The sequence below is a fragment of the Lethenteron reissneri genome, chromosome 56 (assembly GCF_015708825.2).
Source record: "Lethenteron reissneri isolate LAM-NWPU_2019-01 chromosome 56, ASM1570882v1, whole genome shotgun sequence".
NCBI classification, from domain to species: Eukaryota; Metazoa; Chordata; class Hyperoartia; order Petromyzontiformes; family Petromyzontidae; genus Lethenteron; species Lethenteron reissneri.
In genome coordinates this window covers 7,772,536-7,785,924 of record NC_083834.1, presented here as the reverse complement: position 1 = coordinate 7,785,924, position 13,389 = coordinate 7,772,536, and the positions used below count along the sequence as shown (strand labels likewise).

The following is a 13,389-nucleotide window of genomic DNA, read 5'->3' as shown; positions in this document are numbered from 1 at the left end:
ACCCGTACTCGTACCCGGCCGCACCAGGGTCGCAAACGGGTTCCCGTACCCGGCCGGGTACGGATAGCCGGGTATCGGGTAGGGTACGGGTATTGGGTACCCGGTTGCGACCTCTGGGTACGATTCGAGTTCTTTTGTTGACTTGGCGACGACCCCCTAATAACAAAACGACGTCTCTCTCGGGTTCGCACAGTCAAGCGAAGTTGTCCTTTCTGTCAATCCCCTGCTGGATGAGGGCCTCCCCACCCCACACTGTGTCGGTCACGGGGGTTGTCCGACCATACTTCACCACGCTGCTGGCGGGCGAAGGAAAGGGGAGGGCCAAAGGAAGCGATCAGTCACTGCTCGCCGCCGATATCCGCCGTGGCCCTGAAATGGAACTCTGGGTCACCCGGCTTCGGAGCCGCGTGCGCCTACCGCTGTGCCACGGCTCCACGCACCAAAGCAAAAAATAATTACGGCAAACACCGAGAGCTCTCGTGGCATGTCTTAGATTGACACACGTGGCGGAGGCGTGGTGGTCAGTGTCGCCATGCCAATCAGTCTTCGCCGTTATATTATTTAGCAAAAGCTCAACGCGTTCGTTTGTAACACTGTGGTCTTAAACTAAGGGAGGAAAACGTGTAATACATTGACGTTTCGGGCAATGACCCTTCACAGCAAAGAGATGAAGGGTCAAGTGATGGAAGGAAACCGGAGTGTCCCGTGCAATCCCATTCAGGACAGGGGGTGGGGGGGAACATACAAACACTGTCACACAGAACTGCGCCCGAGCCGGGAATCGAACCCAGGTCCTTCTTGCTGCGAGGCACGGCGCGGTCGTCACCACCGCGCCAGATGGACGCTCACTGGGCCGTGATGCTCGCGGGGGAGCGAGGCGGCTGTGAGCAGGGCCATACGTGGCCGCGTGGCTGTACTGCCACCGCGTGGAGACCACGGTCACTGCGACTATCTACGGGCTCGTATTACAAGATTGAGGTTTTTTTGGGGGGGTTAGATCGCGTAAATATATAAATGTGTCTTCGTTAAACCCGCCACCACCCGACACAGCCAACTAGTAAGGTTTGTCACGTACACAGAACGTGGCCAATTCGTTACTAATACAGCAACACCGGTGTGTGTTGGAGAGCAAAGCCACGACATTTACAATCGGAGTACGACGATTCGCCAGTAATTACAACCGGCATCATCAGGCGGACAGATTTGTGGGAAAATCCTCCTCCCGTTTCGTTCCTTAATGGCGTCACTTGTGAGCCCTTCACGTGCGAAGTTGGGTGGGGGGGGGGGGAGGAGATTAATAAATGCAAATTCATTACAAGTTGTACCTGCGGTGACTGCTATATCGGGGAGACGAAACATCTGATTTGAAACACGGCAGAACGAATTCTTCGGCCGTTGCTGATCATTGTTACAATGCTGTGGGTGATCATGATATTGTTTTCTCCGATACGAAGGTACTCTGCACGCCGTCTGGATACCACCAAAGATTTGTCCATGAGGCTATACAGATATACAAACATAGACATAACTTCAACCGAGAAGATGGATTCAAATTAACCATGTTAAACCTCAACCGTGACTCTCCCCCGCTCTGCGTCCCCTCTCCCCCATCTGTGGCTCAGTCGTTTAGTATCAGCTTCACCTTCACCTGCCCCCCCCCCCCCATCCTGCGCCCGTCCTCCTTGGCTCCTCCCCCTCCTCTTACCCTATGTAACAATGTCTCATCACAAATAACTCTCGCTAGTTATTTTGCTGTGCCTTTTTTACACCTGATGAAGGAAGCTTGTGTTAAATGTTTTCATTTATTTTATTTTATTGATTGTTTTACCTACGTGTCTTTAACGAAAAAAACAAAGAATAGCAATATGTTAATTCGTGTTTTTAATAGTGCGGTATAGATGTTGTTTTGCTTCGTAAATGTTATTAATGGGTAAATGTTAGGTTAGAGACACAGTCTGTGCCACGCTACAGTTGTCTGCGTGAAAAGTGGTGGGCTAAGTTTTGCCAAATCCTAAAAATGTTGGGGTTTGTTTAATATATATGGCAGTGCCATCGTCATTCATGCAAATTGCGTCGGTCACAATCGCAGACCCACGGACACGAGCAGGAAGACAAGGCAGCCCAGACGACGATGAGCCGACGGCACAAACAATTGCCCAAGAGCTCTGCGCTCCTCGAAAAATATCAAGACGTTTTCAGCCAATTGATTTGTCTGTAGAGTAGTAGGGAATCAGAGCACCCATAGACTACCCACGGCGTGCGAGGGGCACGACACCTTCCCATGCAGATGCAACAGTTGGGAGTCCACATTTGCTGCACTTTGTCTTGGCAAGCCATGGGTTGTGGCCTCCTCTCGACGCCCACCGGATGGGAGATTCACATTCTGTTCGACCCACCAACCCTCGCCTCTGCAGTGCTGCTGAATTACACTGCAGCATCCGAATGCATTTCCCAAACTCTGCTTCCACCACGTGGTGGAGGGTGCGGGGCTTGTCAGTTATGGCCACGTACACGAGGGGGCAGCACTTGGTAGGGCACCTTGGAGTTTCAGGTGCTGTTGCCCCTCTCTCCACGGGCCCACCGAGGCAGCGATTGAACCAGACCACGGCGCAACCAGACACGCGCCCCTACAGCCATCGCTGGAGCGATGGGGCCGTCACACGCTTGACCCAAGCTCGACTCGCCAGCTCACTCGAGATCCAACTGGGGCTCGGTGTGCGATGGCCCAACTTGCGTGACTGGACCGACTTGCCGGTCAAGCGAGTCATGCCAACACATTCCTGCGGAGGGAGCTGGTAGGAACGTTGGGTTGCTCGGTCAATGGCCAGGGTCAACGGCGGCGTGGTGTATTCCGCAAATATGGCCGACTTTGAGGGCGGGCACAAGCCGGCGTGAGTAGGTTAAACGTTGAGTTTTATAAGGGCACCACGGGGTGACCAGCCCCACCCAGCCCCTCCCCATCTGTGTGTGCATAATTCCTGTGTGTGAATAATTCCTAAGGTGAGGCAAAGTGTCTCCTCGCTCAAAAATGCAAAAGCCCACCCCCCCAATATATCCTGGGTTTAGTGATGGGATTCCACATTTCCATGGCAAGGCCTAGTATAGCCATTTAATGTCCATTGTTTACATCCGACAAAGTGGTACATATTTTATAAACCCCCAGAAAAGTTGATATTGCCTGGGTCAGGATCAATATCTCAAGTTCACTGCAGCGCATAGTTTCATCAATATATATTGAAAATGTCAACCACAATAAACTTCATGAAGGACGGTGTCAAATCCAAGTTACTTTGTTTATTATCTCAAAAAAGCCACCACAACGATACGTTGTGGAAGCTTATGACGAATAACTCAAAGCAGGCTGTAGTCGGCCTACAAAAAACCCCCAACATCAACGCAAGGTACGACGCACCGCGTTCACAGAACACATCGTGTCTCCCGACTGTGTGTGAGTGGGTTTGACAAGAAATGTGCATCCCAGGGCCAATTACGCTTTGCAGTGTCTTAACGAGCATTCACCGTGATTCAATACGAGCCACGAAACGGACGAGAGCAGCGTGCGTGCGTGCGTTCGTTCGCGCACACGCACGTACACACGAGTACACGCTAAGGCCGTGTAAAGTTACGTTTTTTTTTGTTGTTCCGCCCCAAGTGAACAAAAAAAGTACAATGCCGTTTATTCATTATTGTACCATTCTTGCACACCGCGGGCATTATAATGAAATATAAGCGTCTGTTTCATCGCCAACGTAAAATAACATTTCCGACGGCCAACGGGGCTTGTCGCCAAAATATTTTCGAGCAAATATTCCTCGTTTCGAGCAAAATGCGAAACCTCGCGGTGGGATTTCGACTTCTCCGATGCCCCCCCCCCCACCCCCGTTTTCAAATGGCACAGCCGAGGCAGCGCGCGGAGTCCACCGGCCGCAATTGTCCGTGCCGTGGCCAAAATTCTTGGCTCCACTGGCCTCCGAAGACGCCGATCTGAATCTGAATCTATCTCGGGGAGTCGAGCAGAGCCAGGGAGCAGGGCCATCGATGCGGGTTGCGTTCTGATGTCCCCCGACGAGCACGCTGTGTGGATACGCGGCGTCACATTATCTGCGTGCGTGCGTCTCGGGTGTCACAGCGTTTGTGTGCGTGACGTCGGTGGCACGGCTTTTGGCCTGGCTTGGCATGGCCTCAGCGCGGCTCACATGTGCAAATGGAAAAAAATATCAGGTAACAGAATCATCCGCAGGCAGGGTGTGGCCATTAATGAAATGCAATTCGGGTTGCTCGGTGTTACAGGCACGTAAACATCTATGAACATCACACCATGGTTTAGCAAAAAAAAAGTTAATTATTACCTTTCATGGAGATAAGGTAAAAACGGGTAGCCCTACAATCACTCGCTCACACGACTGCTAGAAGGGTCCGCCACTAGACGGAGCTCTAAATAGGCCCTCTAGAGAGGGTGTTTGGCCTACTCTTCTACGATGCGAGCATGGGTCTTGGAAGAAGTGGGGGGGTACCTACGCTTACTCCACCATACATGACCTGCCGATCGACTCACCTACTACGGTGTCCTCAATAACACTACATATGTTGAACTTCCTTCGCACCGTACGTAGCCAACCGTGTTAATTGGAGGTGCAACCTGGACTGCTGATTAATATGGTAGTGGGGAGGGGGGAGGGAGGAGGTGGGGGATTTAAGAAACCTGCCCCCCATTGTTTCAACTGCCGCGCCGGGAAATCAAATAATCGAACCGTCGACCTCACTGATCGCAAGCCCAATTGTGCTGACCGTTACACCACGGAAGGCGTCCCCCTCTTGGGAGTGTGCTGGGTGATAAATAACCACGTGAAGCGTAGAAGCGGAGAAACCAATCTCTCTGTGGCTGCCCTCATTCCTTGCTTACGGGTTCGTCGGCCACGTACAACCTGCGGCTCTTTTAAACGACTGCCTTGTGACACCTTATTTATTAAGGACCCACCACCATCTGGGAATTCGGAAAAAATGGCTCTTCTTGTTGTATTGGTTGCCGATCCCCTGGTCATGTACAGCGTTGTGTTGTTCGCTTATATATTGAATCCGCCTTTCCCTCCACTATGCAGAGTTCAGAGGATACGTAATCTCCTCGCGTTCACATCTCTTTTCATTCAGCTCCACTTCCTCAACAAGCTTTGCAGTTGCAGTCTCTACTTTCGCATTTCAACGTGAAATTTGCAACATTGTGTATTGCAGATTTGTTCTCTATTTCGAATTTTTTTTTACTTTTTTTTTTACCAAGTAACGCCCATTGAGCTTATACAGCTCTTTTTCAGAAGTGACCTGGCCACCAATGATATCCCACTGAACTGGCTTATCATCATGTGGAAATGTACAATAGCAGCCAAATCCTCTGAACGCAACTAGCGGTGGTCGCGGCAAGCATAGAGAGAAGGTGGGAGTGAGCGGGGACGGTGGGTAATCTCGTGGGCAACTTCACGAAAACCAACATTCCATTCAGAGCAATAAAATATTGTGCTCCCGATGTGTCTGTAGTACATGCTTTGCAGAACAACTGAAAACAAAGGTGGGAGCCGGGTGGGGTTTACACCATTTAAATTAAGCTACTTTAAAAAAGAACACAAGAAAAAAGTTGCTTCTGACATTTTTAAATGGCCTTAAACACTCCAAAAGGTCTCTGAAAAAAATTTTCGACAGGAGCTATTCATCCTTCATTACATTTCGTGACTCGCGAAACTTTGTCCTTTTAACACTTTCAACAAACGTTTGTCAAAGGTGATCAATGCAAAAAAACCGTCCAATTCAGAGTGCATCTCTCGGCCCTCGATCCGCCCATTTTGGGCCGGCGTCAGGAGTCGATGGCGCCCCTTTGCCCACGGGGGGACGGCGCCCGGATTTCCCCGTGGGCCCTCGCGCCGGCGCCGCATCCCCCGGCCAGCGGCCCTCGTCCGCCTCGACCGTCACAATGAGCAGGAGCGGGGACGTGACGGCCGCTTCGTCCGCAGCGCGCGGCAGCCCGGAGGCCTGCAGCGCCGGGCCTGCGGCTCGATCCCCCTCCTCCTCCCCCGCCGCCGCCGCCGCCGCCGCCGGCGTCGCCATCTCCACGATGCTGCACTCGACGGGCGAGAAGCCCGGCGACGCAGCGCGCACGTCCGCGGTTTCGACGCACAGCTTCTCCAGCTGCTGGTCGTTCACCTTGTGCCGGCTTTTGTAGTGAAGCCTCAGGCCGCGGTGGCCGGGGAACTTGGCGTCGCAGTCCTTGAAGAGGCATCCGAACGGCACGGTGGGCGGCTCGGCAACGCGCTCCTCCACCGCGTGCCCCTCGGCGTAGTGGGAGAGCAGCGCTGTCCTGGAGAGGGCCTCGAATTTACAATGCGACACTCGGCAAACGTGACTTTTGGAATTCGTTTCACGAGCAGGGGGCATCCCGTCAGATTCGCCGCTGCCGTTGTTGAAGCGCCTCGCGATCGGCGCAACGGTGTGCTCAGAGGAACGTTCACCCTGTAAGCCTGGTCTGGGTTGAGTGTGCACTCTGTGGCCGGTGAGAGGCATGTGTTGCGGGTTTAAGCTGGGGATAATGTGCCGCTCCACCGCTCCTGGAAACACGCCGACTGGGTTACTGCTGCCCTCAGTCAAGGGATCTTTAGATCTGTAGAAAATAGGGTTTGCGTTGGTTGATAAACTACAAACGTTCGTGATGGTGAAGTCGCTGTTGTCAATGCACTCACTGTTTGAGATAACCTGCGGGTGTAATCCAGAGTCCGCAGTCAATTGCGAGTTCATAATTTCACCACCTCCCACTTGTGAACCGTCTGGAGCTCTCAGATCAACACCAAAGCTAGCGCCACCTTCCACAGCCACAATGCAGAACTCACTGGCGGCCGAGTTGTTCACCACATAACTGACTGCCTCGGCTGTCAACGGACGCATTTGGCATGGCGGGTGACCTCTCTCTGAGAATGGGCTCGTGAAGGGAGGTACGCAGTTTGTCTTGTGAGCGAGGTGTCCACCCAAAGACTTTGGACTATCGAACGCTCTGTAGCACCTGCTGCACACGTATTTTCCATTTTTGTAGATTGCCGGCCACTTGGCGTAGCGGTTATGGGAGCACCCACTGAGCAACCTGTCACGCTCCTGCGCCAGCCAGGGACTCCACGTCTCCTGCTTCTCTCTCTGCAGCGTGAGCAGCGTGTCCGCCCCGGCCTTATTGTGCTCGATGACCAGCGACTCTGGGAGCATGTACTGCTGCGGGGACGCAGCCCGCTTGTATTCCTTGTGCGACACAGCCACGTGCTGCTTCAGGCTCCCTGGACACATGAAGACGCGCGTGCAGCCATTAATTCCACACATGAGCTTTTTCGGCACCTTCTTCCTCATCCCGGCCAATGCGGCCTTGCCATCTTCCCACGCGCAGGCCAGGTCATAGGGTCGCTTTAATAGCATTTCTGTGTGTGCCTTGCGGGGCCACCTGTGCCTGGCCTGAGCAGTTTGCTGGGAAATTAACGTGTGTGAACTTTCACCTCCTGAACTCACTGGGCCTTGCCCACACTGCCCTTGCACGGCCACCCGATCGAGCCAATTCTCGCTGGATGCAACATCTTTTCCTCCAAAATCATCACCGGATGCTGCCAAGTCACTAGGAGGCCTGCCGCAGAGACCACCCACACGTGGCTTATTCGTTTGGCGATGCGACTCCACTGGAGTGTTCGTGGTGAAGGACTTGACGGGCTGGGACATGCATTGGTTCTCAGCAAGCCTGTAGCCTTCCTCCCTGCTGTAGCCATGACAATTAATGTAGTGGCCCGACAGAGTACGCCGTGTTGCCGCTCTGTACTGGCATGAAGCAACGCAGCAGGGGATAAGTCTGCCCGTCACTCTTGCAGGAAATGCCGTCGAGCGCATTGCGTCAGCTTGCTTCCGAGAAACATTTACTTCAACGGAATGGGAGACTCCTGGGTCAACGTCATCTTCATCCAAAATCGAATGGAAGCCCATCACCATGCGGATTGCCTTGGTTGTGAATTGAGGGTCCATGAAGGCGGTCTTGTTGTGTTCGGCTGGTCCTTGAGAGATGCTCAAAAGGTTTGGAGGGGGACATATAAAAGCGGTGGGTGCACTTACACTGGTCTCTCCTCTTGCTACTAGGGCCTGCTCGCGAGACATCCGTGAGTTGCTTTCATACGTTTTCCAAAAGTCTCGTGGCGTGTTAGAAGACGTTGAAGGGCAGCTCCCTTCAGACTGGATGTGTTCCGCCTCGGCACTCAGAGAGAGGCTGCAAACATTAGTTATGGAAATCGTTCCATCGCAAACTTCACTGTCGGCGGAGCTCAATCTGAGTGGGGAACCCTGCCTCCCCGCAACCAGATTTGATTTAGTTTCTTGCCGTTCCCTTTGTGTACCTTGTCCGCAAGGCATCAACGTGCACCCTTTATTGGAAGGGGAAATGCAGCCACTGCGACAAGGTTTGTCGGTTACGTGTGGCCACTGCTGAACTCTCCTCTGGAGCTCATTTCCCAACATATCCAACTCAGGTGCTGACAACTTTTGAGCAATGCAGTCTATTTTTGACCGAGTAACATCTTCAGAAGTTACATCTTTATCATTGACAACGCCCGAAAGCCCCAACTCACATGGGGCATCTCCTCCCACCTCCATGCCTTTGTCCACGCTACCATCAAAAACGTTAATTGATTGTTTCTGCTCACCACCATCGCTCATCCACAGTGGGTGAGGTACGCAATTTTTCCTGGCAGACAGGTGGCCGCCCAGTTGTTGCGGGCTGTTGAACGTCTTGTAACACTTGCAGCAGACATACTTGTCGTTTTTGTATATCGCAGGCCACTTGGCACGCTTGTTATGGGTACAGTCAGCCCGTACACTCTCCTCCTTTTGTTTTGGAATCTGCACCTCTGATGACGACTGCCTTGGTACGGCCGTCTCGGCTTCCTCAACGGCGTTGCCTCCTTCCGCGGGCTTCACGAGGTCACGTTCCTCCGTCGCAGCTTCGTCGCAGACTCCATGGGAGACGCTCACGTGCCTCTTCAGGCTGCTCAGCCAGATGTAGGAGCGATTGCAGCCACTGACGTCGCACACAAACTTCGGCTGACCTCCCTCCTGTCCCACCTTGGGCTCCTGGGCGGCGATCGTTTTTCCGTGCGATTTTTTTGAACTTGCACAGCAAGGCTGGCCCATCTCCCCCTTGCCCCCTCCACCGGTGTCGAACATGTCCCAGACATCGACGTTGCAGACGGGGGCACACAGGCGGTGCACCTGCTCATGCAGTTGGGCGTCTCGACTCTTCCTGAACCTTGTGCCGCAGTCCACCTCTGCGCACACGTACCAACACCGACCGCCGTGGACCTCCACGTTCGCGATGCCTTGACCTGAGGCACCCTCACATTTCACGGTCCAGACGTCGACGTTCTTGCCGTGCTGTTTGCAGGGAGCCACGGTGCTCTGGCGGCTTTCCGCCGTTTCGGAGTCTGTCGTGACGGGACCTGGAAACACATTTTTGTCTGCGCTGCTCAAATGTTCTGCCCTGCAACCGTCTTCAGAGGGTGCTTGGCTGATGAGGATGTGCTCCACCGCTGCCACCTCCTTGGCCCTGTGATCCACCTGCATTGGTGTTTGATCAACCACATCCAAACATGCATGACCCACATCATCCACCTGATTTAACTCCAACCTCACCACCTCCTCCACCGCCCCACGGTCCACCTCCTGCACCATCTCATCCTTGTTTTCCACCTCCTTCATCACCTCCTTCGGGTTTACATATTTGACCTCCTGCTCCACCTGCTCCAGAGATCCATTGCGTACCTCCTTCATCACCTTCTCCACCCCTCCATGTTCCACCCTCTGTTTCACCTCCTCCACAGCCCTAACGTCCATCTCTTTCATCAACTCCACATGTCCGTGGTCCATGTCCTGCTCCACCTCCATTTCCACCTCCTCCACGGCCCGGCCGTCCACCCCTTTCAACTGCTCCACCACCTCCACATTGCCAAAGTCCACCTCCTTTCGCTCCTGCTCCACCTCCTCCTCCTCCACAGTCTGATTGTCAATGTGCTTCATCTCCTCCACAGTTCTAATCTCCATCTCTTTCATCACCATCTCCTCCACCTGCTGCTCCACCTCCTCCTCGGTCCAATGGCACATCTCCTTCAACTCCACCTCCTTCGTTGCCCCGATGTCCACCTCCTTTTTCCACTCAATCTCCTCCACGGTCTCATTCCCGACCTCGTCCGTTGTGCCACCATCCACAGCACGTTCCAACTCCTCTATGATCCCACCGTCCATCTCCTGCTCCACCTCTTGCTCGACCTTCTCCATATCACTGTTGTCCACTCCTGGTACACAGCACGCTGGTTAACAACGCCGTGGTACAGACAGACCCATAATTATTACCCAGACATCTCCCTCCTCTCGTCCCGAGGCTGGGTCTCAAACTCGAACCCACGTCAACGTCTTGAGCTTCTTCCCTAATCACAGGTAGTCCTCTACTTACGACGGAGATGCGTTACGACGACCCCATCGTAAGTCGAAAATATCGTAAGTCGAAGATGGCCTAGCCTACCCAGGAGTCTTAAAGAATGGTGATAATTTAGCAAAACAGAGCAATTCACAGTACCGTACTGTATAAACTATATAATGTATGTATTTATTAATTACAATACTGTATTGCACAGTAAAATGTTAAGTAAAAAAGCACAGTAAATTCTTAGCCTACCTATATGAACTGCAATTTAATAGAAAGGTTTTTTCAGGAAACAATCCTATCTGCTATAAAATTTTTAACATGCATTGAACGTATCGAATCGTGGTAACCTTAAATGAAATCGCTAAAGCTACGCATCACACCATGCATTGAACGTATCGTAACGTATCATATTGTACTGTGCTCACCAAGATTCTGTCCTTCGTTTGCATACTTGAACGATGTTAAGGTTGTTGATGGCAATTTTGTCGTATCGCTATCGCCATCGTAAGATCGAAATATCGTAAGTCGGACCCCATCGTAGCTCGGGGACTACCTGTATTTACAGTACTACCGCCAGCACGGCGCTTGTGCCAGGCTAGGTGCACCTTGAGGCCAAGTAAGGGATCACGTGGCAGACCCAGGGTGCCATGGGATGAGTGAGAGAGATTTATGGCAGCCTAATGATTTACATTACCGCCAGCACGGTGCTTGTGCCAGGCTAGGTGCACGTAGAGGCCAAGTAAGGGATCACGTGGCAGACCCAGGTGCCATGGGATGAGTGAGATTTATGGCAGCCTAATGATTTACATTACCGCCAGCACGGCGCTTGTGCCAGGCTAGGTGCACGTAGAGGCCAAGTAAGGGATCACGTGGCAGAACCAGGGTGCCATGGGATGAGTGAGAGAGATTGATGGCAGCGTGATGATTTAGATCGGTGACAAAGATCCCCCACCATGCAGGCAGAGCTGACACTGCAGGGGCAAGTGTCGCTAGCGAGTAGCCACCGATGAAGGCCGACACGGCGCACGAGGGGGTGGGTGGCCACCACCACCATCAACCACCACCACCATTAACCACCACCACCATCAACCGGCACCACCACCATCAACCACCACCACCATCCACCACCACCACCATCAACCACCACCATCATCATCAATCAACAACCACCACCATCATCAATCAACAACCACCATCACCCACCATCAATCAACCACCACCACCATCATCATCAATCAACCACCACCACCATCATCATCAATCAACCAACACTATCACCCACCACCACCACCATCATCAATCAACCACCACCATCATCAATCAACAACCACCACCACCATCAACCACCACCACCATCAACCACCACCACCATCAAACACCACCACCATCAACCACCACCACCATCAACCGGCACCACCATCAACCACCACCATCATCATCAATCAACAACCACCACCATCACCCATCAATCAATCAACCACCACCACCATCATCATCAATCAACCAACACCATCATCATCAATCAACCACCACCATCACCCACCACCACCACCATCATCATCAATCAACCACCACCATCATCATCAATCAACCACCACCACCATCACCATCAACAACCACCACCATCAACAACCACCACCATCAACAACCACCACCATCAACAACCACCATCCATCATCACCACCACCACCATCAACAACAACCACCACCATCAACAACCACCATACATCATCACCACCACCATCAACAACCACCACAATCAACAACAACCACCATCCATCACCACCACCATCAACAACCACCATACATCACCACCACCACCACCATCAACAACCACCACCATCATCAACAACCACCACCACCATCAACAACCACCATCAACAACCACCATACATCATCACCACCACCACCATCAACAACCACCACCATCATCAACAACCACCACCACATCAACAACCACCACCACATCAACAACCACCACCACCAACAACCACCACCATCAACAACCACCACCATCAACAACCACCACCACCATCAACAACCACCACCATCATCAACAACAACCACCACCATCAACAACCACCACCACCATCAACAACCACCACCACCATCAACAACCACCACCGTCATCAACAACAACCACCATCCATCACCACCACCACCATCAACAACCACCACCATCAACAACCACCACCACCATCAACAACCACCACCGTCATCAACAACAACCACCATCCATCACCACCACCACCATCAACAACCACCACCATCAACAACCACCACCACCATCAACAACCACCACCGTCATCAACAACAACCACCATCCATCACCACCGCTACCGATGTTGCAGTCAAGCGCCTGTTTACTTCTATAACACTCGTTACGAGGCACGGCGCATTCTCCTCAGGAATTGTTTTTTTTTTGTTTAAAAAAAAAAGACACGCATTAACGATGATCGATGATTAATGATGATGATAACAACGACACCGTAACGACAACAATAATATTAATTGCAGCGATATTAACATCAGATACAGTACTGCGTTGCGCAGAGGCCCAACAGCAGAGCGAGATGAGCGGTCACGTGACGCCAGCCCCGTACCTCCATGTTATGTCGGTGACGTCATCGCGAGTGACGTCACGGGCCGAGGGGAGGGGGGGACAGTGTGTGGGGGGGGGCAGAATCGGAACGCTCTCGTGAATCTGTTCGCGTTCATATTATGCAAATGATATGGTAATTATATTGTGATTACGTCATGATTATGCTAATGAGTTGAACGGCTTGGTAATACATGGGACTCCTCTACTTACGAACGAGCTTGGTTCCAGAGGTCTGTTCGTAAGTCGATTTGTTCGTAAGCCCAACTTTAACTCCTGTCGAATCCAAACATGTTGTACGGCGTGTACACTAAAC

The 13,389-nt window shown here is 52.3% G+C and overlaps 1 protein-coding gene across 3 annotated transcripts; it reads right to left on the bottom strand.

Annotated features, from left to right (window-relative positions):
• Window positions 1-3,228: 3,228 nt before the first annotated feature.
• On the bottom strand, window positions 3,229-13,104 carry LOC133356913 (uncharacterized). Of its 3 annotated transcripts, none has more exons than XM_061574606.1 (2): window positions 13,078-13,104; window positions 3,229-10,343 (listed from the first exon to the last, which is right to left on the bottom strand). In XM_061574606.1, exon 2 carries the CDS (start codon window positions 10,324-10,326, stop codon window positions 5,797-5,799), a length of 4,530 nt encoding a protein of 1,509 aa, XP_061430590.1. In that variant the 5' UTR covers window positions 10,327-10,343; window positions 13,078-13,104; the 3' UTR covers window positions 3,229-5,796. The 3 variants fall into 3 exon arrangements, with proteins under 3 accessions (XP_061430590.1, XP_061430591.1, XP_061430589.1); XM_061574607.1 differs by lacking the exon at window positions 13,078-13,104 and adding an exon at window positions 13,016-13,075; XM_061574605.1 differs by lacking the exon at window positions 13,078-13,104 and adding an exon at window positions 10,900-12,409 and having other exon boundaries at window positions 3,230-10,343.
• Window positions 13,105-13,389: the final 285 nt, after the last annotated feature.

Excerpts from the sequence above, each read along its gene's own strand:
- LOC133356913 (XM_061574606.1), bottom strand. The coding sequence starts at position 10,326 with ATGGAGAAGGTCGAGCAAGAGGTGGAGCAGGAGATGGACGGTGGGATC.